Source organism: Bombus vosnesenskii, unplaced genomic scaffold, assembly GCF_011952255.1.
Source record: "Bombus vosnesenskii isolate JDL3184/JDL3185 unplaced genomic scaffold, Bvos_JDL3184-5_v1.1 scf7180000013883, whole genome shotgun sequence".
Classification (NCBI taxonomy): domain Eukaryota; kingdom Metazoa; phylum Arthropoda; class Insecta; order Hymenoptera; family Apidae; genus Bombus; species Bombus vosnesenskii.
This window is the reverse complement of record NW_022883264.1, coordinates 164472-187825: the sequence shown is the minus strand read 5'-3', so window position 1 is coordinate 187825 and position 23354 is coordinate 164472. Positions and strand designations below refer to the sequence as shown.

Below are 23354 nucleotides of genomic sequence, written 5' to 3'. Positions count from 1 at the left end.
GTGTGTGTGTGTGTGTGTGTGTGTGTGTGTGTGTGTGTGTGTGTGTGTGTATTTAATTACAATTTAATGATTTGTAAGCATTAACGTTTTTCATTACTTAACTGTAATAATTTCTCAATTTCATTAAATATATACCCTTTTTGCAAATATTTCTTATTTCTTGTTAACAAAAAATAGTGATTTATAATGTTTTCTATGTTCCTAAATTTAAAGCACATAAATATTGTCAATTATGTTTAATTAAAGAATTAACCAGGTAATTTTATTTATTCGTTTTATATGACACATTAAAATAAAAAAATACTGAGAAAATTTGATCTAAAATGATAGGAAATATTAAAGGAATTTTTGGGAAGTACTAAATATATTAACATTTACGTGTTTAGGTTGGTACATAACCATTAAATGAAAACTAGTAAAATACTATGCCGAACTGACATGATACGTAAGATCAAGACTCATGTCTTAAAATGTCAAAAATTATTATAATACATTTAATATAATAGAATCAACGTTAATTATTATAATAGATGTATTGTGTGACGCTATTGAATATTCCAAGAAATTACGTTTTGTGTAGCGTAAAACATATATCAATACATAATACATTGGAATGTTAAAAGACAAAATTTATGAAACAGAAAGCAGGTCAAATGTCGAAAGAAATAAAAAGATATCAAAAAATTTCTAATTTAAGTAATTTCATTGTTTATTAAAATTTTTTTAATAAAATATATTAAGCTATTAAATGAATATTTAAAACACATACACACACGAATTATAAAATAAAATGGATGTGTTTACGAAGTTACGAAACACTGTTAGCAATACAATATCCAATACTGTTCAAAACACTGCTTATGGTTTATCACAATTATCAAATGTCCTTCCTGGTAATCCAGTGACCAGAGAATTTGAAGTAACTGCTCATATAGCAAGTGCGGGACCATCGTTGCTATGGAAGGTTTACAATGGTTATAAAAAATCTACAAAGCAAGAAGCAGCGATATTTGTATTTGAAAAACGTATTTTGGATAAATTTTCCAGAAACGATAAAGAATTAATTTTAGAAACATTGAAAAGAGGTATCGCGCAATTAACTAAATTACGTCATCCACAAATTTTAACTGTTCAACATCCTTTGGAGGAATCAAGAGATAGCTTAGCATTTGCCACTGAACCTGTATTAGCTAGTCTAGCTAATGTTTTAGGGAACCATAATAATTTACCACAACCATTACCAACAGCGTTAAAGGATTATAAGCTACATGATGTTGAAATTAAATATGGACTTTTACAACTTGGAGAAGGTTTTACATTTTTACATGGAGATGTTAAATTATTGCACAGAAATCTATGTCCAGAATCTATTGTTGTAAATAGTCATGGAGCGTGGAAAATTTTTGGGTTTGATTTTTGTGCTTTAAATCAAAGCGCTGAAGGTAAACAGCCTCAGTGGTCATACATAGAATATGACATATCAGCTCCATCTATAACTCAACCAAATTTGGATTATCAAGCACCAGAATGTATTTTGGCAAGTAGCGTTGGTACAGCCAGTGATATATTTTCTTTGGGAGTAGTGATATATGTTTTACATTCTCCAAAGAATCTACTTCTTCATGAATCTAACAACGATTTATTGAAATGCAAACAGTTTTTAGAAAATTTTAAAAGTTCAAATATCACAGATAGGTATCTTCCAACTTCGGAAAGCCTTAGAGATACAGTTAAATTGATGTTACATCATAATCCTGAATTAAGACCAGATGCTCATCAGTTTGTAAAGATTGATTACTTTACAGATATAGGTGTCAAAACCCTGAATTATTTAGACAAAATTTTCCAATGGGATAACTTACAGAAATCGCAATTTTACAAAGGATTACCTCAACTTTTAAAACAATTACCACATAGAGTTATATTACATAGAGTTCTTCCAGCTTTATACAAGGAATTGTTTAATCCTCCAATGATTCCATTTGTTTTACCTAGTATAATCTATGCAATGGAAACAAGTTCTGTAGAAGAATTTAGAGAATATATTTTACCAAACATTAAATCAGTTTTAACATTAGATGATCCACCACAAATTAGCCTTGTTTTAATGCAACATGCGGATTTGTTATTAAGATTATGTACTACAGAAATAATAAAAACAGATATAGTCCCAATGTTATTACGTGCTTTAGAATCAGAATGGGAACAGTTACAAGAGTTATGTTTATCAGCTTTGCCTAATATTATAACAATGATCGAAGGACCAGTGATTAAAAATGCAATTTTACCTAGAATGAAAAAGATTTGTTTATATGGGAAGGAAAGCCGCAGAAAAAGTCTTGGTGTTAAAGTTAATTGTTTATTATGTCTTGCAAAAATGTTACCGCATTTCAATCGATGGCTTGTCCTTGATCAAGTGTTACCTTTTCTCCAAGAAATTCCACACTCTGGTGAACCTGCAATTCTTATGGCCATCATAGGTACTATATTGCATTAAAATATTGATTTAATAATAAGAGTTACATAGCTAAAGTTAATATAAATAAAATAAATTAATTCATTTCTTATCAGGTATTTATAGAATGTTATTAAGCCACAGTAAATTGGGAACAAGTAAAGAAATATTAGCAACAAAGATCTTACCATTTTTATTGCCACTCTGTGTTGAACAAAATTTCAGTCTACCACAATATGAAATTCTCTCAAATCTCGTGACTGAAATGATAAATCGTGTAACATCAGAGCACAAAGAAGCTTTAAAACAATTAGATGCCATGCGTCGTGAGACCCAACAATTAGATCAAGAACTTTCACAAACCTCCACTATGTATAAAAATATTAATTCAAATAACGATGATGTAAATATAATTCCTATAGTTCCTACTCCAAATACAAGCACAAGTTTAAAGTCTCTGCAAATTGAAAACGGATTGACAATGGAAGATAAATTTCGGTTGGTAATAATACAAATTGTTATTTATTTTCTATTAATAAAAAGTTAAAAGAATTTCTTTTTGTAATTAAAGTATGGTTTTAGAAATGTAAGTTTTTAAAATTGGAAATATTTTTATTTACAGATTAGTTCAACAACAAGGAGTGCACCAAATATTACAATCTCAAACACCATTAACACCTACAATTGTTCAACCCACAAAACCTCCAGTAAAAGATTTAACTGATACTTTATTGAGATCTAATTTAGATCAACTAAATCTTTCAATGTCAAGTTCAAAACCTGATTATTCGTGGAAATCATCGAATTCAAATCAGTATCAGCACTTCAATTTACAAGGAATGAATGTACAATTAAATCAGAAAGGAAATACTTGTGTTCCTAATTCAGTCATTCCGCGAAACAGTATTAATTATTCTATAAATCAAGGAAATATTACAACTAATAAGTCAGAATTTAATTCAAATCTAAATCCTAATACAAATAATTTTCCTATCAATCAGTTAGAATTTAATTCAAATCTGAATTCCAATTCAAATCAAAAAGTAGAAAAATTGCTATCTTATGATGTAATGGATCTACTTAGTTAATGATTTTACGGATGTAATACTGTATCATAATGTTTATTATTACACAGGATAAGGATATTAATCTTTTATTATCCAATTTCTGGAATTTTAAGACAAAAGTATGTATACTTTTATCTAATCTTTTAATATTGAAATGTTTATATTATTATAATATGACATTGTTATGATAACATATTATTACTCTTATATTATTAATACAATTCATATTAGGTACATATACTGAAAGTTATAAAGAATGTATGTACAATTGTTTACAGTATGTAATATATTCCTTTTCATGTAAAACACTGTTTTAAATTATTTATCTTATTATTAACAAAATTTTGACACCATATAGAATTCTGTTAACATTTTAAAAGATCAAAGAAAGTAATACATATTTTTAGAAAGAAGATAATAATATTTGATAAATGTAAACATATGTTAGTAAAAAAACATACAAACATATGTCTATTACTGAATTTAAAATACATGTACATAATTCTTAATGTGTTCTGTAAATATCCAAAATAAATTAAAAATTATTACATCTTAATATCAGGTGCGTGCGTGCGTGCGTGCGCGCGCGCGTGTGTGTGTCTGTTATATATTCTAAATATAATATTTGAAGCAGCAAAATTAATATTAATGAATCTATATAGTACATATATTGTATATACACATATATAGCAAATTTTGATTCCTAGAATTCCTTGTGCTTATAGATGAGACCGATAAAATAAACACAGCATTGAAGCTAAACTATCGTCATTTGGAACCGATCAAATTATTCCTTTGAATAATGGAGAATAACATTTTGTATAATTTTCATTTTCTTTTAATAGAATTGATTGCAATGAATGCCTCCAAAATAAAATTAAGAAAGTTATTTATTTATATAATTATTGTTCTGAATAATCTCCTTATCTTATTAGTTATTAGTGAGGGAAATTTTATAAACAGTTTATTAGCATATAAAATATAGAATACAAATATATAGGTATAATACATATATAATATATAATATGCATATAATTGTACTTTAACGGAAATATAATATGTAAATACATATATGATTTATTACGCAAATGCGATAAGAGTAATGTGGCACTTATTATTGATTAACGTAACATAAATTATCTTCTTTAATTGAAATGTTTTAAAATATTAATTGCTAAAATATTTTTTAATTGGTAGAAGTACAGAAGCATCTTAATCAATGCGCTCCTGTACCTAACACGTGAATATACACGTGTATTCGTATACCACATTCAATAACAAATCGTAGTATTATTTTAATTTTTTATGTATTTTCATTATACATAATTAGTTTTATTTTAATAAAATATATCTGAAACTTAACAGTAGCTAATGACGCAACTATTGACAGATTTTTGTGGGTTTATGTACAATGTGATTTTATAATTTGCAAATAACGAGGTTAAGTATAAAATATAATAATAAAGAACTGTTTATTAGAATTAAAATTAGCACAGTTTGTATTTTTTAATTGAATCGTTTACCGCATTATTTAATATTGACAATTAAATAATTTCTTTTTCATTTCTGTAGCTAATAGTTCAGTGTAAAATATACACATTCCAAGACTTATGATCGATAATTGTACTTGTTAATGTAAATAAATAGACTTTTGTTTTGTTATGTTACAAATCAGAACATGTTTTTGCAAATGCATTAATAGAAATATAAACTCACTATCAAACAATAAACATTATACGATGAATTTATTAACAACGCAGCGAAAGAAGATAAAAAAACCCTGCCTGAATTTTAATGCAAAGTTAAAGGTATGTAAAACACTTATGGATAAAATGAATGAACGTTAAATAAATTAGTTACATATTAAAACGTAATAATGTTGATAATGATTTTCTTAAAAATTAATATCTTAAAACAGGTACTTGGTAGTGGGGCAGCTGGGGCCCCATCTTGTATATGTCTTTTAACTGATCATAGTAATTACATATTTAATTGTGGAGAAGGTGTTCAACGCTTAAGTCAAGAACATCAATGTAAATTATCCAAAGTAGGAAATATATTTGTAACATATTCTTCTTGGAAAAATCTTGGAGGTATTCCAGGTTCTCTTTTAACAGCACAAGCCAATGGTGTAACAGAAATAAATATTCATTGCCCAGAAGGATTTGATGACTATATAAAAGCAATTAAATCATTTGTGCATTTACCAAATTTAAAAATTACTTATCCCTTAATCGATGAATCTAAACCATATAAGGATAATATAATGAGAGTTTCATATGTACATATAACAAAATTTTTAAAAGATACTAAAGAAAGTTCTTCAGATTTGGTAGATGAAGAATATCATATAAATGCAAATCATAAGAGAGTTATAGATGAAGAAACGAACAAACAAAACACTAAAACAGAAAAGAAAATGAAAAGCGGTCCACATTTAATATGTTATATTTGTGAAGTCCATCCACGACGTGGAAAATTATTAATGAATAAATGTATAGATTTTGGTATACCACCTGGACCACTTTTAGATACGTTAAAGAATGGAATGGATGTTACTAAACCAGATGGGACTATTGTTCGAAGTAAAGATGTAGTACAACCAGACAGCCCTAAAACCACCTTCATAGGTACTTTTGAGAATATATAACCATATCTCTAGTGTATACACAGTTTAAATATTATCTAACACATATTAAGTTCTTCAATTTTTAATAATTTGTAATATTTATAAATAATTAAAAAGTGTTTTCTAGAAAGGAAAGATAGTTTTAGGTATCTATTATAACTGCATCTAATTAATATGTCAAATTATGATTTTTTCTACTACTAAAAATGTTAAGTATATTCTTAAAAACTATTTTTAGTTGTAGAATGTCCGACGGAAGAATATTTGGATCCCATTCTAAATCATCCTACTTTCTTAAAATATCAACAGACAGAATCAACGGAAGAAGAATCTGAAGTATTTTGCATATTTCATTTTACTCCTGAAAACATTTTCACTACTCAACAATATCAAGATTGGTTAAAAAAATTTTCCCCAAATACTGAACACATAGTTTTAAACGATGAAAATACTTGCATGGGCAGCGAAGCTGTTTATAAAAATCAATATTTATTAAATATGTTGCATCCTGAAATATTTCCCCTATTAAATAAGGATTGTTTTGAAAAAGATAAAGAAGTAAGTTATATTAATGGTGTTATTTATTTATTTAGCTTAAAAAAATAATATATCAAGAATTTTATATGATTAAATACTTGGAAAATTTTTTATTTCAGACTCAAAGTAATAATGTCCACCGTGCAAGGACAGCACAGACATTACAAATACGTCCAGTACCAAGCTGTTTATTTAATGCTGAAATTTACAAAGAACCAAAGACATATATTGACGAAGTTTCACAAATTCCTGACTTTACAAATGTTTTAAAAGAATTAAAAACAATTATTAACAAAAAATCAGCAGAACTTAATTTAGATACTATTTTGGATTATCCACGAATTGTGATGTTAGGTACTGGTTGTAGTGTACCAAATAAAGTTAGAAATACAAGCAGTATTCTTTTACGAATTAATAAGGATTGTAGCATTTTATTGGATTGTGGAGAAGGTACCCTTGGCCAAATTATTAGGTTTTTTGGAGCTTCGGAAAGTCTCAACATTTTACGTACTATTAAGGTATATTATTTATACTTTAAAACGATAATTAATGAAACTTATCTGTCTAATATTCAGCTTTCTGACAAAAAATATAAGACTAATCTTCTTTCTTTTTTAGGCTGTTTATATATCACACATACATGCAGATCACCATTTAGGACTCATGGGTTTGCTTTTAAGAAGGAAAGAGGTCACAGATGAAATGTTGTATTTGATAACACCAAAGTGTATGACCCCTTGGTTGAATTATTATAATGGCCAATTTGAATCTGTTGTACAACAATATATTTTACTGCACAATGGTGATTTGTATTTAGACTCTCATAAGTTACCAAAATATTTTGAAATTACACTTTATAATAAATTAAATGTTAATGAAATAAACACAATTCATGTTACTCATTGTAAGGAATCATATGGTATTGCTATCACTCTTCAAGATAACAAAAAAATCGTTTATAGGTAAGATAAGTAAAATGCTGGTTATAAAATTAATTACTATGATATATCAACAATTTTATAAACAGAATCCTATGCTTTATTTCAGCGGTGATACTATATTTTGTCGAAATCTTATAAAATTAGGACAAAATTGTAATTTATTAATTCATGAAGCAACCATAGAAACCGGTCTTGAAGAATTAGCAAAAAGTAAATTGCATTCAACGACTTCTGAAGCGATAAAAGCTGGAAAATATATGAATGCAAAATTCATCTTACTAACGCACTTTAGTCAACGTTATTCAAAGATTCCTTTTATTCCAGACAAAGAAGCAAATGTTGGAATTGCTTATGATAATATGGAGTTTAGATTGCCGCAATTATCATTGTTGCCTCTTTTCTATCCGTGTATAAAAGTAATGTTTAATGAATATAATAAAGTATTGGATGAATAAACACTGAATACTATAAATTCTTCTTCTTCTTCTGAAAATGTTAAACGAAACATGTTCATTACCAACGTTGCATATACACATGTATATGATGTTTTAAAATTAATTTTAAGCTGTAAAATAAATTAGTATATAATTGATACATGGTTAAAAAGTACAAGTTACTATTTAAAATAAATGTATAGCATATTATTAAATATATTGCACAAGAGTACAAAAAGCAAAACATGATTTGTTAAATCAAATAAATTTTTCTTAAATAAATCAATAATCAATCAAGCAAAATATTTTATTATTATATTATTGGAATTGTTTGAAAGGTTACAATCCCGGAAAGATGGTAATGTGTGAAAAATTTTAATAAACAAATGTTTAATAGCAGAATTTATTGCTTACATAATGCATTTAGTTTATCCCGCTTTCCTCAATACGATAAATAACGTAAATTACAGGTAATATCGCTGAAATAACGACTTTAATATCAACCTTGTTTGTGTATAAAAAAATAGAGAGCAGATAAAAAAGGTATTATATAAAAGGTAAAAAGCATATCGAAAAATAATTTTTCTTTTTTTTGTCGAATATCAATAATATTAATACATATTAAACATATTGAAACTCGACAAAGGAAAGAAAAATCTTACTTATAAGCTAATCGATAAATTACACGCCCACAGAACTAATACTAATCGATATATAAAATTTATGGTTTTAATGTTTCCTAAGCGGGTTATGACTTAAGTTTTTTTCGTAGAAATAGCTGTAAAAATGTTTTGACCATTGCACAGCTCACGGAATGTGAATTTCTTATACAGAAAAAGCGTGACCTCAAATTATACAGATTAATTCGATTATTGCATCGATTTCTTCAAAGATATTGTACACTAGATAGCAAGTTTACATTAGTGACATACTTGTGCGTTTATGTTAGTAGCGTATGGTTCAATAATGAAAAGGAAATATGTTTATTATATGGAATGATTACCTTTATCAACTGAAACACTATGTATATTACTTATTGACAATCTTCGAAATATGCTGTCTAGTGTATGAATTGCTTTATAGGAATTCAACATTAGTTAGTTATTACTGATATGAATATATTAATATGAAGACTAGAAAGCAGAATTTTTTTAAATACTTAAATGATCGGTCAAGTTCTTCATATTGTTTATTTTACTTTCAAAAAGGAAATTATTAGCAAGGTATTTCTCAATGATTACACAGTGAAGCTACCAATTAAAAGAAGTTGTAAAATGTCAAAACTATCTTTACATTAACAACTGATATAAGAAACTTTTTTATTAGTTTCAATCAAAGATACTGTGATTGGAAGAGTAAGGAAGTTTAATATATACATAATAACATTCTTACATAAAATTACCGATCAGTTAAGTATTAAATATTGAAAAATAAATAATATTGCAAACAATACATTAAATCAAAGAAAGTAAGTTTTAATTTACATGATCAAATATTATTCAATTACTCTATGATCGAAAGACAGTGAATCATGTTAAATTTTTCTTTAAATTATTAAAGTACGATGTAATAACCGCTAATTATTCTGTAAACATGCGAATGATCAGTCTTATACGGTATTTTATGAATAGGAAAATTCGTAGTTAGAAGTATAAAAAAATCGTAAAAAATTAATTTGACGATGTACTTCTAATTAAGTACTCGGTAGGAGCTCTTCCCGTACTTGTAAATATTAGATTAGATTACACTCGAAGCTATAAAAAGGGCAATGGATTTTAGCTATGTTCTTTTAAATCTATACTTTGCGTTATTTTTTAATACTTTTCATTTCTCATACTAAAACATACGAGCATAAAAAATAGAAGTTGTTTAACCCTGTAACAAAGTCCTTGGCCTAAGTTGCTTATTTTTTCTTCGACCTTTTTATGAAAAATTAGAATATCTATATCTACTAAATATAACTTCTTTAAATATATAAAGAGTGAATTGATTAAATAAAATTTTAAAAGAACATAGCATAGACATGATCGTTTAGTTGATTAAAATTCCCACTTTGTAGCAGATTCATAATCTGTTTCTCCAAGACGCAACGCTCCATTCTTTCCTGCAGTAAGATATCTTCCATCGCTGTGTTTAATACAAATACGAGAAGGTTCTCGTAATTCTAGATAGAATCCATCGGAAGGTATATCAGAATCTACGGTTACGCCTTCGCTATCTGCGTGCCAGTACTTGCCATTTTGACCTGAAATAAAATTTACTTTTCATGAAAAAGTACTTTGTAAGGCCTAATTTTTTAAAAGTCTAGTTGACGTTTCAAATACATTTAGTGAATTACTATTACATTCTAAAATTAAAATTTTTAATTTTTCGTAATAAAAGAAAATTTCCAGTAAATCTGTATTATTTAAAGCTATGATAACTGTAACTTTTCCATATTGACGTAGATACATTGTTAAGATAATTAATGAATAAGCTTGTTACCTTTAAATCTAACAATTCCACGTTCACATCTTTCTACTCTAATAGTTTCATAGATAGCTTTGTTGCATTCTAATTTTGAACTAGCTGCACTTTTGGGTCCTACAAATCCTTGTTCACAACGTAATACTAAAACAGGTCTGTTCATCAAATAGAAATAATATTTGCTAACATCTGAATCCAATCCGTTTACAGAATCGGCATTAGCATAAAGATGGCCAGAACGCTTTGTTGCTAAAAATTTGCCGTTGTTAGCACGTAGGGCTACTGTACCATCCTCCGATTGCCAAATCAAATCAAACAAAGCATTGGAAGAACGCTTGTGTTCTGATGCCTGAATTCCACCTCCTGCTTCAAGACTCCAATAACGATCTTGCATGGTACGTACATACCATCTTTTAGTTACACGATCGAATTCTAACTGGAAAGTTTCATGTCCAGAAATTTCATCTTGATTAGCTGTCACATCAACTCCTGGAATCACGATGAATACTATTATCATATGAAAAGACTTCTGAGAGTGACATTAATTAGTGATTGTAACTAATTGATATTAGCCGAAGAAACTGAAATTTATAATTCAAAAAAATATATATTTGCTTAATTTAACAATAACTATTAACTAATACAGTTTAATAATTAAGTATTATAAACCTATCAAATGAGACAATTAGGCCATGTACTTAAATAGAAGGTACCTTGTTTTACAGATACATATCGTTGATTTAAAGCAGCAACAAAAGAGGCTTGTGGTAATGATTCTTCCAAAGAAAACAATTCATCTCTGGTCACAGTTGTTGATCTTGATTTTAGAACAGCCTTACTTCCAATAGGTGCCAAATATGCCCCATACAAATCTCTAATTAATCAAAATTTATGTTTTTATGCTAGTTATAATCTTTAAGGCAACTAAACAATCACATAAACTATAAAGATATAACATACATCATAACGGGTAACCAAAATTTATTTGAATAAAAAATATCTTATTTGTATTAATGCATTTTGCTTATGAATCAAAGTGTATATAAATAATTAAATTATTCTGTCATACTTATATAATAGTTGTAATATAATATAGTATAAGATATAAACAATCCTTTTAGTAATATTTGTGAGGAAATGTTTTAACATCATACTATAATAATAATAAGATGTATTGATAACTCTAACCTAAGTGCAAGTAATCCAGCATGAAATTCAGCAGCATAAAGGCAATCCCGGGTACAAGAATCCAAAAGTTTTCCATCACGTGCCAAATATTTATTGTTACAAGTATGTAGAGCATAGTGACCACCTTCAAATTTGGAATGTTCATCGCCATCATCTTCTATCGAAGCAGGACGAAATTCTAAAGTAAAAAGTGTATCTTCTCCCCATGGAACTGGTGCATCTACATGAATTTCATCTTGCGTTGCACTTAAGTGAGCAAACCGTTTTCTTCCAGCAGATTTTAAATTTACCTAAAACATATTTATATAACAAATTAAAATTAACTTGATATACATTTTAAAATAATGTAATATATACCTTTTTATTATAATATGCATAAAAAAAGGCAAAACTCTTATTAAGTATTGATGAAAATTAAGTTAATTTTTATAGATATATTTAATCTAATATACAATATTATGATGGAATATTAATAAATATCATCATTTCTCTTAACTATAAGAAATACTTTTCACATATTTATGATTTTAATTTGATTTAAAAAAAAATTTGATTTCTTAAAAAATTATTGCAATATCAAAATCACTTCATTCTCTATAAGATTTTTAAAAATCTATAAAAACATATTATGTTAATGACCATCAGTTTGCGAAATTTAGTAAATACATTTATCTTCACTAATCTTTCTATTTGCATCTATTTTCGAATATTTGAAAATCTTTGTCATCTTGCTCAAGGTCATGTGATGGCATGCTATTATATGTTATTGGATTTTGACTTTATGTATTACATTATAATGATAACAATATGTTGTTTCATTTAAAAAATATTGGCTATCTTAAAATCTTGAAGAATTGAGAACATTTTTTTCTTTTCTTCAAATCATAACATTTTCTTCTGACATCTCCTATTGTCAAAAATAAGTGAAATATTGAGGATGATCAAGTTATGGTATTAATCTATATATTGATAAATATAATTATATTAGTTCTAAGCCTTTAATTTCTGATTCTGTAATATATAAGAAAATTAGTTACCTGAGGTCTAGCAGCAAGATGTACCAGCCAATACTCTGCTTCACTGGGGGCTTTGGCCATACATTTAAGTTCATCCTGACTAGAACCCAGGAAATATCCTCTTTGAATATTCTTCAGAGCCCACCTTCCACTTCCTAATAAATTATAATCAATAATTTAATATAAAAATTAATAATAGAAGTTTTTTAACTTATTTAATATTCTTTAAATATTTTATATAGAACTATTTTCAATTCAAATATTTTGCTTTTCTATTCCAGTGTGTACAACCTGCTCTTGCAGATTGTTTCCTATTATTAACAAAACTAAAAATTAATAATAAAAATAAATTATATTATTATATTAAATAAAAATGTTATATACCATCTGAAGCTAGTTGTATTTGGAAGGCGCAACCAGGATCACTAGGATCTTCTGCTTCACAAGTAACATTTCCAAACTGATCCACTGCTAAATAACGATCCAAATGGGATCGAAGGAAAACCTGTTGTTCACTACCTTCTAGAGTCCACAATTGTTTTTTCTTTAAACTTGAACCATTTGCGTTAATTTTAAATCCAAAGGTTTCAGCTGTAAGATACTTAAACTTTCCGTTTATTAATCCAACCTACAATAAATTAAATAAATATTTTTAAAAATCAACTTTTAAAATGCCTCATCCAATTAGATTAATTTAATTTAATTGCAATATATACGATTCAATATTATTTAGTTATTATTAAATTAAAATATTATTAAAATAAACATTAAATCTCGTTTTTATCGCTCTTAGTTTATTATTTTGAGTTTCAATACATGCAAGTTTTAAATTAAATATTCTTTGTAAATGCAAACTAAAACAATTTCTAAACATTTTAAAACTGAAATAATATATGAAGCATAAACATATATAATAATATAAATTTTTTATAACTAATATACATATCGTTTTCAGTAAATGATAATTACCGTCCATCCTGATTTTTCGCTTGCATTTTCAGGACCGACATTTTCAGCACCGTTAGCCTGCATTGTTTATTTCAGCGATTCGGTCGCTATACAGAAACACGTGTCGCAAAAACCCCTCGATTGATTCTGCTGTTAAATAGAAACTACGTATATAATAAACTTATAAATAAAAAGGTAATAAATGTTAGAAGATACGCTATTAATACGCTATTAAATTATTTAGAATGAAAATAAGAAACGTTTATAAGCACACTCAGAAGTATTCGAACATTTATCGCAAAATTTTTTTATGGATATATTATGTGCATTATGTGAATGCCTTTTGAAATTTCGTTAGCACTATAACGAAACGCGATTATAGTGATTATAATATTAAAATTTGAAATCAATCCGAAAATGTTTATAGAAGTTAGATACAAGACATATATTACAACAAGCAGTTAATGAGTAATTAGTATATACAGATACAAATTAATATACATTAGTAACGGTCTTAAACATGCAGTTAATGTTAAAGATGATCTGACTATAGTTATATTGTGGCTTATTAATACTATTTTATAATAATATTTGTGAAGTATGTGCTTCCAAGAAATATTTTGTAACTTCCATATACATTTTCAGATCCGTTCCAAATTTTACCAACATAATTATGATAGTCGTATCTCGTTACAGTACTAATGAGATTTCAAACTATTTTGTATGATATACGCATAAAACGTTTCTAGAAGTGCTGAAATACTCTCGTGAGCCACTGTATATAGATACAGTGCATCTTACAACGGTATAACCATCCTATTTGTGTTTCAGGATTGAAATTGTTTTACACGAGCATACACATATAATCCTGACCTCCCCGGAAAGATAATTTCTAAAATATAGTTCCCAACTTAGAATATCACTTTTATCCTGAAATTTTGTCCTCTCCTAAAGCATATTTTATTTTCAACCCTCAACTTGGTGACTCATTTGTACGTGTTTCCGCCTGGGTGGGGCCAACTTCTTCTATATGAAAATGTTAACAGTACTGTTTCGTGCTTTATCAATTACTTTTTTTTGTTCACAGGCGAACCTTATTAATTTCTATTGATCGTCTATTTTCTTTAATCGTAAAAGAAGTATGTTGTACTTTTTTATCTATAAATTCCAACGCACTTTATTCCATGCTATGACAGTTCTTCAATATCATTACCTTGATTAGATATTGTAAAGCAAAAGACATGTAATCAAGTATGCGTTAAATGCAAAATAAGTGAAAAAATTATGTATAAAGAAAATTGATCTTTTTTCATCGTTTGATTTATTTATACCTTTTTCCCCTGTTGTTTTATTATCGTAGTAAATATTTATTTAACGAAAATTTGTAGTAAAAATTGTTTCAATTACTACTTACTAATTACTACAAATGACTAATTTTTTATCATTTTTTTATACCTATTCACTATATTATTGGGCGATATAATTATATTTATATAAATGTATGTAATATTATATCTTAAATTCTTGCTAAATTACTAGCAACAAGAATAGGAACTATACAAAAAAATGTAAGAGTATAAGACTCAAAAATCGGTTAATTAAACCGTAATGCAAAATCAATAACACGATACGAAAGCCAGAACAATGACTGGCGTTTCATCCACCCAGCTTGACAAAGCTATCTTTAAATTGTAAATTGTAAGCTGTAAATCGATTAAAGTGACAGAATAATAACAAATAGTAAAGATCGAAGATTCAAGTATAATTATGGAAGAATAAAAAAAAGAATTAGTCAAATAAATCGAATAAAGTAACATTAAACTGAAAGATTCTAAATAATACTTTGTTTAATAAATATCGAGAAAAATTAGATAGAAAATGAAAAATAATTATTTTTAAAAGGGCAATTAAATACAATGACCAAAGTATAATATACAGTAATTATGCGAACTTCCTTCAATCACCCAATAATAGCTAAATATTAAATAAATAATATGTTTTCACATATCTATAGCTTAAATTCATAATTTTTATTAATAAATATATGATATACATGTATAATAAAGATAATTTAAATAAATTGATTTAAATAAAGCATTACAATTTTGTTGCCAAGTAAATCAAGTATACTCACTAGACAAGAAGGAAGGCAGATATATGTGCAAGTTTTGAGAAAACACTAAAAAACAGACAGAGAAAAGTACCGCAAGAGAGGTACGAGTCACGAGCGACGAATTATATTCGTCACAATAAAGATACCCAGCCAGCAACTGACTTTGGATCGCTTGTTCTTCTCAGTTTGTGTTAAGGATCCTTCAGGAGTTCTTACGCATGCGCAAAATCTGATCCCATCGTCGAATCAGGGCTGTCTATAGAACGCAAATTGTTGGAGATATCCTAAGATTCTTTTATTCTTTACCCTTATTGTTATTTTTGTTGCTTATATTTATTATGAAAATTACTTAACGTTCTAATATTAATTTATGTAATATATGGTACGTGGTGGCATTTATCGTGTAGATAAATGAATATTTTCATACAATAAATGTAACAGATAGAGTGCGCATCTTTAAATTCATACGGCCCTGCGAAATTTTACCAGAATATCGCGCGTGCGCCGTTTTAATAAGGGGGTCGTGAACGATAGAGGATATAGAAAGAGGAGAAGGTGGGGAATGAGCATACATCGAACTGTCGACTTTCCGGAGGACTGTGAACCACAGATCGACGACCCTACTACCTTTATGATAGTTATTTCCCCAATAATACTTCACGATGACAGTTCTCGACTTTCTTCAATTTATCCATTTCTCGCAATAATTTTCTTTTCGCTTAATTTATATTTCTTTCTTGTGAAACTTTCAAAATATTTGTTAGATGTATTTACTACTGCTCAAAAGTATTAAAGCATTAGACACTGACTTATTCTTGAGAAGATGTGCCTTGATTACAAAATTATGAACGAATTGAACTGCAATGATTTTATGTTTTATAATCATAATATGAATAATAGTATATTGGAACCTGACTTAATTGATTTTTGAAAATTAATATGCAATAATAAAACTGGTCTTTCTAACTGTCAGGTCTTGTGAAATTATTTTGTTACCAGACAAACACTTTAACTTCAAATCATAAAAAATGTAACAGTAGTTTATTGAAATGTTTTCAATACTAAACATATTATATTAAGTATTCAACGAAAAATCACTTTAGATTCTATTAATGCTAGCTTTATGTAATAGTGTATTGAATAATGTTTTTCTGTGATTTATATTTTTATTTGTATAAATTGAATTATCTGAAGCAGTCTGTATTTTGCTTATATATTATTTACGATCAATTAAATGCGGTCGTCATTATCATTTTTATTTTTTTAATGTCTTAAAATGAATACATTTTGATCGATTTATTAATATATGATAACATTTTTTAATTATATTCTCCTCATAAAGAAATACACATTTAATGTAATTAGGAATTTAATCCTAGCTTCTTAGACAGTTTACAGTTAAACGATATACAGTTATTTCGTCCTCTTTATATTCGATATAGACTTTCTGCCATAATTACCTTTTTCAAAGGCCATTTAAAATTTCATCAATTTAAACTGGTAAACGGTACATACTTCTCCTTGAATTGAATAAATTGTATTTGATTTACAACGTTTGGGATCGGATTTAAAATGAGCAGAATAACAATGACATCTATTTAGAAATAAATATCCCATATTTTTTTAAAATTTTCCACATTCTTTTTCTTGGATTGTTATTTCCTTAGAATTGTGTAAGCTTAACTTTGAATCAATATATATCACTGTAGCTCAAATGATGTCGATGGAGCATATATACACGTACCTTTTCACGGAAATAAATTTCTGAGAAAATAATTTTTAATTGCATTTCGCTGCGTAATCGAAATCTTTCGTTTTAACTAAGCATGTTCATTTATTTTCGAATAATGAGATATTCATTCTTTGAAATTTCGTAATATGTTTAACATTATATGTCATTACCTATCAGTAAAACAAGGTCAACAGTGTTTGACTATTAAAAGTTTATATAAATCAATCGGATATTCAGAATTTCATCTTATGTTTCATTCAGGAAGTTAAAAACTTTGGAGCGTATCTAATAAGAGGTTTACACTAATTTGATTTTCCTCGCAAATCGCGGACGCAGAACAGCTCTGAATTTCTTTCATTTACTATTAAACTTGAACTTTTGGTAATTAGTAACTACTAACTTCTATTTAGATACATATACCATTATATAGCCATATGTTACAGTGCATGCATGTTATAGTTTCATTATGTTACAATTGGTGTCTCTATTTCGAAATTTAATATAAAAAATTATATAGGTACTTGCAAATAAAAATTTACGCACAAATGTTTTGTTTTGCAATGTGCATTATTTATATCAACTAGTATTTTATTATAATTAGAATCAACATCATGTGAATAACTTGATTATGGATATGCGTGGTTAAATTTATGTGAATTTGTATGATGAAAAAGATATACACTTATATAGGTAACAATATTTCTCAAACTATAATTACAATAAATATTGTAACTTTCACGTATTAGGATATATAATGTATAATAATAATATAATAATAATACTTTATTGTATATCAGACTTTACATTCATTACAAGAAGCTTCCTTGGCACAGTGGATTGGTTTAGTTACAATTAGTATACTTTTTCTTATTTATTATTTTAACTCTGAAATTAATTTGCAATAGTTATTTTAACTTTGTAACATATATTATAATACATAATATGTATATTATATAACATATATAATATAATGTATGTTATATATACTATAAACAATTATATATATTTATGTAGGTATATGTGATACACTTGTATAAGGATCTGAGATTTGATAATATCAAAAGGAGATTATAAAGTTATTTAGTAATTTTAAATACATAAGTCGTTCATTTGTTGCAGCAGAATTTGTCTTGCGATAGCCTGGCCTAGATGCATCTAGCAACGTCGTTAGGAAAACTGTAACTGATGGAGAGAAAGGAAGAATGAATAAAGAAAAGGAGAAGAGAGAGTTCGTTGACCGTCAAAGAGAAGTCAGGAGCGTGACTGTAACCGTGACTGTGATCGTAATCCTGATCGCAACCGTGATCGTAACCATGACCGACTTGCTGTTACAAATCTTTAGAAAGTTTTGTGTGTGTTCGCGGATATATGTTTGACTATAGGTTTAGGTTACACATGAATATTATATATGTATGTAAAAAAGTTTGTACATCATATACAATTCCTTTATTTTTTTTTCACCACTGACTAGTTAATGGCTTTTATCATTTTTGCATGTTACAAACTTTCTAAGAAATGATTATTTCTAGTAATTATTAATTACGACAATTCTCGTCTTTCCATTGCAATTTATCCATTTCTTGTAGTAGTGTCCTTCTTGTATCATTTATATTTCTTATCTGTAACTTAACCTCAAATTGTTTTAGTTGACAGAGTGCAATATAGGCTTTTTATTTCTTTCAAACTTTAAACCTTTAAAATACTATTGGCAAAATACTGTTTTGACGAAATAATATTCCATTATTAAATTTGGGTAGCTATAATATAAAATTAGATATAATATAGTAAAAAAGTAAATATAATATAAAATTGAATACAAGATAGCAATTAGAAGCAGTTAAATTTTGATATACGAACATTAAAATGATCAAGGACAAAAACTGAAGTATAATTTGTCATACTTCCTTGTAAAAACTTGACAATCCTTATATAAATAACAATATTAAACATTTTGCCATCTGAGTAAGATTTAAATGAAATATATTTAAAAACACCAAATCAACAACAGAACAGAAATACAACAAAAGTAATCGTCGAATATTAAAATTAAATAATTATAAAATGTCGTATCTTTGTCAGAAAATGTATTTTATATTTGCAACAATCACCGCCTTAACTTTTAGTATAATAATTTACCAGGTATTTATATATTTGCTAATAGTATGTATTATATTATGTTAATATTTATTATTAACAACACATACATATACATAATGTATACACGTGTATATAATGTATGTTATAGCATAAAATATCACAGTATTTTTTATATATGCATATGAGTACACATTACGCTAGAACAATTTTATTTGCAAATATAGTTTAAGATAGTACATCATTATTTGAATACGTTGATATTTATTAATATAAATAATAAAATATTTAGCTTTAATATCAAGTAATTTATCATGTTATGATAACAAATTGTCAATTCTGTTGTACAAAAATAAAAGAAAAATTAATGAATATTATTAATATTTAATTTAATTTTTAAACCTCCTCAAGGATGAATTCATTACAGGCAGTGAAAGATGATTAGTTTTTATTTTTTAATTACATTTCTTTAAAATATAATGTTTATAAATATTAAATGAAATAGATAATATTTGAAAATATGTTAACACGTGTGAAAATAAACACATATGTCAGCATCCCTCAAATGGTTAAATGTTATAAAATAAAATTATATAATTATGTAAGAAACATTAATAATGAAATGTTTTATGCAAAATAATTGATAATAATAAATTAATAACCAATCTTTTTCTGCTCTGCAATATCAATAATTACGCAATAAATTATTTTAATACCAAATACTATTATTTAAATTATTGATAAAGTAAGATAATAATGAGGTTGATGAGTTTTAAGATCAATATTATTAACAGGTTTACTTAATTCAGAATGGTAACAGATTACATCATCCAGGTATATAAAATGCATCAAGTTTTTAATATCTCTAAAAAAGTATAAAATATAAACCAAAAGTATAAAAATTAAGAAAATATTAGTACATATATTTTTATCATACTTTTTTAGATGTACCCATAATTCTATGGTGGACACCTTTTGGAAATGATGAAAAATTACGGGACTGTGAAAATTATCAGTGTTATTTTACAAGTAACCGATCCTTTCAATATCATAAACAGATAAAAGTAATGTATATACATTTTTATGACTTGTATTAAAGATAAATTTTCGGATATATTGAAAATTTAAGAAATTTCAGCTATTTTCTAAAATTAAGATAGTCCTATTATTACAAATTCGATTAATATTTTGTATTTTTCAAATAGTTGTAAAATAGTATTGGTACTAAATAGAAATTAATTAATTTATTATTACAAAATCAATGATTTATAATTTATTAAATTTAATGTTATAAATGTGCAAATTGCTCATACTTGTTTTCAGCATTATTATTTGAAATATATATCGCTCTTAATTTTCAGAGTTTTCTTTTCTATGGTAGTAATTTTCGAATTAATGATTTACCAAAATGGAAATCCGACGAAATTCCGTGGGGTTTGCTTCATGAAGAATCCCCAAGAAATAATCCAATATTAGTTCAACAGGAAACTCTGAATCTTTTTACATACTCTTCAACATTTAGCAGATTTAGTGATGTACCTCTAACTCTTGCAGATCTACCTGGAATTACAGAATTATTAGGTGAATATAAAGAATTCAATATACATATATATTTAAATTATTAATAATCCGGTCCCGTTTTCATTACAGTATGGTGTTATAAACAGAAGTTGTTTAATTAATAGTAACACTAATACTTCAATTTTACAGATAGAAAATACTTTGTATCTACAAAAGAAAAAACAAGGTTGATGTATAAAAGAAATTTGGCACCATTACTTTATATACAATCTGATTGTGATACTGCAAGTAACAGAGATATTTATGTAGCTGAATTAATGAAATATATACGTATAGATTCATATGGCGCATGTTTAAATAATGCTCAACTTGAGAAAAGGTACAATATTTTTGCAGACTTAAATAAAGTCAATTCTACCATTTGTATTGTTTCTATAAAGAGTTTAACTATAATCTAGGTTAAAGGAAAATTACCTTGAAATATTGAACAGTGAAGATTTTCTTTCTTTTATTGCCAATTACAAGTTTACAATAGCTTTTGAAAATGCAGTCTGCGATGACTATATCACTGAAAAATTGTGGAGGCCCCTTATTGTTGGATCTATACCTATATATTATGGATCACCATCATTCAAAGTATTACAATTTGTTATATAACTATTATTTTTATTGCTTAATAGATTAAATTGATTTTTTTCGAATGAAGATAAATTTCTTGATTTAATTGTATTGATATTAAAAAACTAATCAATGTTTAATTTCATTTAATGTAATTTACATACAAATTTCAGTTTCAAAACTATATAAATATTGGGTAAATATAACGTTATTTGATTTATTAAATTGATATTACTATTCATTATAAAACAAGTCAAAACGGTTGTAAAAATTTGCCTGAAGCCTAGTATTGACAATTTAACGAAATTGTCTATAAATGTAATGAGAATTTTGTAAAAGTAGTCAATTATTCGAAACAAAATTTCTTGTCCTGGGTAAATAAATAATTAACTAAAATAGTTGCATTCTTCAACTCCAACTGTCTAATATAAATATATACATTCAACAAAATTGATTATAATATAATACAGTTTTGATCTTTTTTTTAGGATTGGCTTCCAAATAATATGTCTGCTATATCAATACTCGATTTCAAAAATCCAGTAAATTTAGCCAAGTTTTTATATAATCTTTCCAATAATGAAATTGAATATAATAAATATTTATCCCACAAATTAATTGACGACTATGAAATTGAAAATGAAGGATTAAGAAAGGCATTAGAGAGAAAAGAGGAATGGTTATCTAATGAATTTGGAAATTATGTTGAAGAATTTGAATGTTTTGTTTGTAAAAGCATATATCAACCAAGGAAAACAAAAATTGTCAATAAGAAACATTATAACTGTCCATTGCCAAAAAATCCACTAACAAACAAAACTGATCATTCTAATTGGTGGACAAAACAATGGACTTTAGAAAAATGTGGTGCAAAGATATTAAGTTACCATATGCAAAATAACCTTACAATTAATGAGGAAAATTTTGAAACAGATAAAATGAAGCTTTTTGATAGAAATGAATGTTAATTTATTTATTTTTAATAAATTGAAAGTTTACTATTTTATATATTTAGTAACAGATTGTAATATTAGTTGCATACTTGTGTATGTTTTGTTTTTATTTGTATTACAGAACTTTTAATATGTGAACTGTATTTTTATAATAAAGATAATATCCAAAAAGCTATTGGAAACACTTTATTTCTTGATTTTCAAATATCATTTAAAGGGTAACTATATATTTACCTATATAGTTACCATTTCTAAATTATGTTCTTAATATAATATTAAATATAAAAAAAAAAAAAATGAGAAGGACTCAAAGCAACATTAGGGTATTATGCTACAATCTACTATTTATGATAGTACTCACTAAAAAACGGTTAAAATTACTATGTTATTATGATGTTTGCTGTTGCAATAGAAGTTTTAATGGCAAATAGGGAGACCTGGTACCAGGAAGATGTAATGAAATAAGAAGAAATTGTTAAAAAATGTCTTTTAGTTCTTCCAATAGTAGATGTTCAAAAATTTCTAATTCTATGTGTGAATACAGAATGAAATAGTAATAATATTGTTCATGGTTTCTAACTATCGTTCTAGAAGCTATGATGAATAAAATAATTAGAGTCAAAGTTCATATTATAATATATT

At 26.6% G+C, this 23354-nt stretch overlaps 4 protein-coding genes and 1 long non-coding RNA gene across 9 annotated transcripts; 3 read left to right on the top strand and 2 right to left on the bottom strand.

Moving 5' to 3' along the window:
- The first annotated feature begins 708 nt into the window (after positions 1–708).
- LOC117239105 (SCY1-like protein 2) lies at positions 709–3843 on the top strand. The gene is made up of 3 exons (XM_033504415.1): positions 709–2480; positions 2572–2953; positions 3078–3843. The coding sequence occupies exons 1-3, from the start codon at positions 791–793 to the stop codon at positions 3541–3543; spliced, it is 2538 nt and encodes an 845-aa protein (XP_033360306.1). The 5' UTR covers positions 709–790; the 3' UTR covers positions 3544–3843.
- An 899-nt stretch (positions 3844–4742) lies between these two features.
- On the top strand, positions 4743–8092 carry LOC117239081 (ribonuclease Z, mitochondrial). Of its 2 annotated transcripts, none has more exons than XM_033504358.1 (7): positions 4743–4962; positions 5198–5330; positions 5441–6152; positions 6390–6709; positions 6808–7206; positions 7307–7650; positions 7736–8092. In XM_033504358.1, the coding sequence occupies exons 2-7, from the start codon at positions 5262–5264 to the stop codon at positions 8082–8084; spliced, it is 2193 nt and encodes a 730-aa protein (XP_033360249.1). In that variant the 5' UTR covers positions 4743–4962; positions 5198–5261; the 3' UTR covers positions 8085–8092. The 2 variants fall into 2 exon arrangements, with proteins under 2 accessions (XP_033360249.1, XP_033360248.1); XM_033504357.1 differs by having other exon boundaries at positions 5095–5330.
- A 355-nt stretch (positions 8093–8447) lies between these two features.
- Positions 8448–15995, bottom strand: LOC117239083 (protein singed). 2 transcript variants are annotated; one of them, XM_033504360.1, is made up of 8 exons: positions 15816–15995; positions 13703–13845; positions 13118–13361; positions 12755–12888; positions 11718–12007; positions 11243–11403; positions 10548–11018; positions 8448–10308 (listed from the first exon to the last, which is right to left on the bottom strand). In XM_033504360.1, the coding sequence occupies exons 2-8, from the start codon at positions 13763–13765 to the stop codon at positions 10103–10105; spliced, it is 1569 nt and encodes a 522-aa protein (XP_033360251.1). In that variant the 5' UTR covers positions 13766–13845; positions 15816–15995; the 3' UTR covers positions 8448–10102. The 2 variants fall into 2 exon arrangements, with proteins under 2 accessions (XP_033360251.1, XP_033360250.1); XM_033504359.1 differs by having other exon boundaries at positions 13703–13831.
- Positions 15996–18616: 2621 nt separating this feature from the next.
- LOC117239056 (alpha-(1,3)-fucosyltransferase 10) lies at positions 18617–22733 on the top strand. Of its 3 annotated transcripts, none has more exons than XM_033504329.1 (7): positions 18617–18936; positions 20415–20454; positions 20566–20684; positions 20982–21201; positions 21331–21520; positions 21600–21777; positions 22248–22733. In XM_033504329.1, the coding sequence occupies exons 1-7, from the start codon at positions 18895–18897 to the stop codon at positions 22725–22727; spliced, it is 1269 nt and encodes a 422-aa protein (XP_033360220.1). In that variant the 5' UTR covers positions 18617–18894; the 3' UTR covers positions 22728–22733. The 3 variants fall into 3 exon arrangements, with proteins under 3 accessions (XP_033360220.1, XP_033360219.1, XP_033360218.1); XM_033504328.1 differs by having other exon boundaries at positions 18617–18948; XM_033504327.1 differs by lacking the exon at positions 18617–18936 and adding an exon at positions 19324–19665.
- Positions 20868–21749, bottom strand: LOC117239057. The gene is made up of 2 exons (XR_004494340.1): positions 21616–21749; positions 20868–21180 (listed from the first exon to the last, which is right to left on the bottom strand). It is a non-coding gene; the product is annotated as an uncharacterized LOC117239057 (long non-coding RNA).
- Positions 22734–23354: the final 621 nt, after the last annotated feature.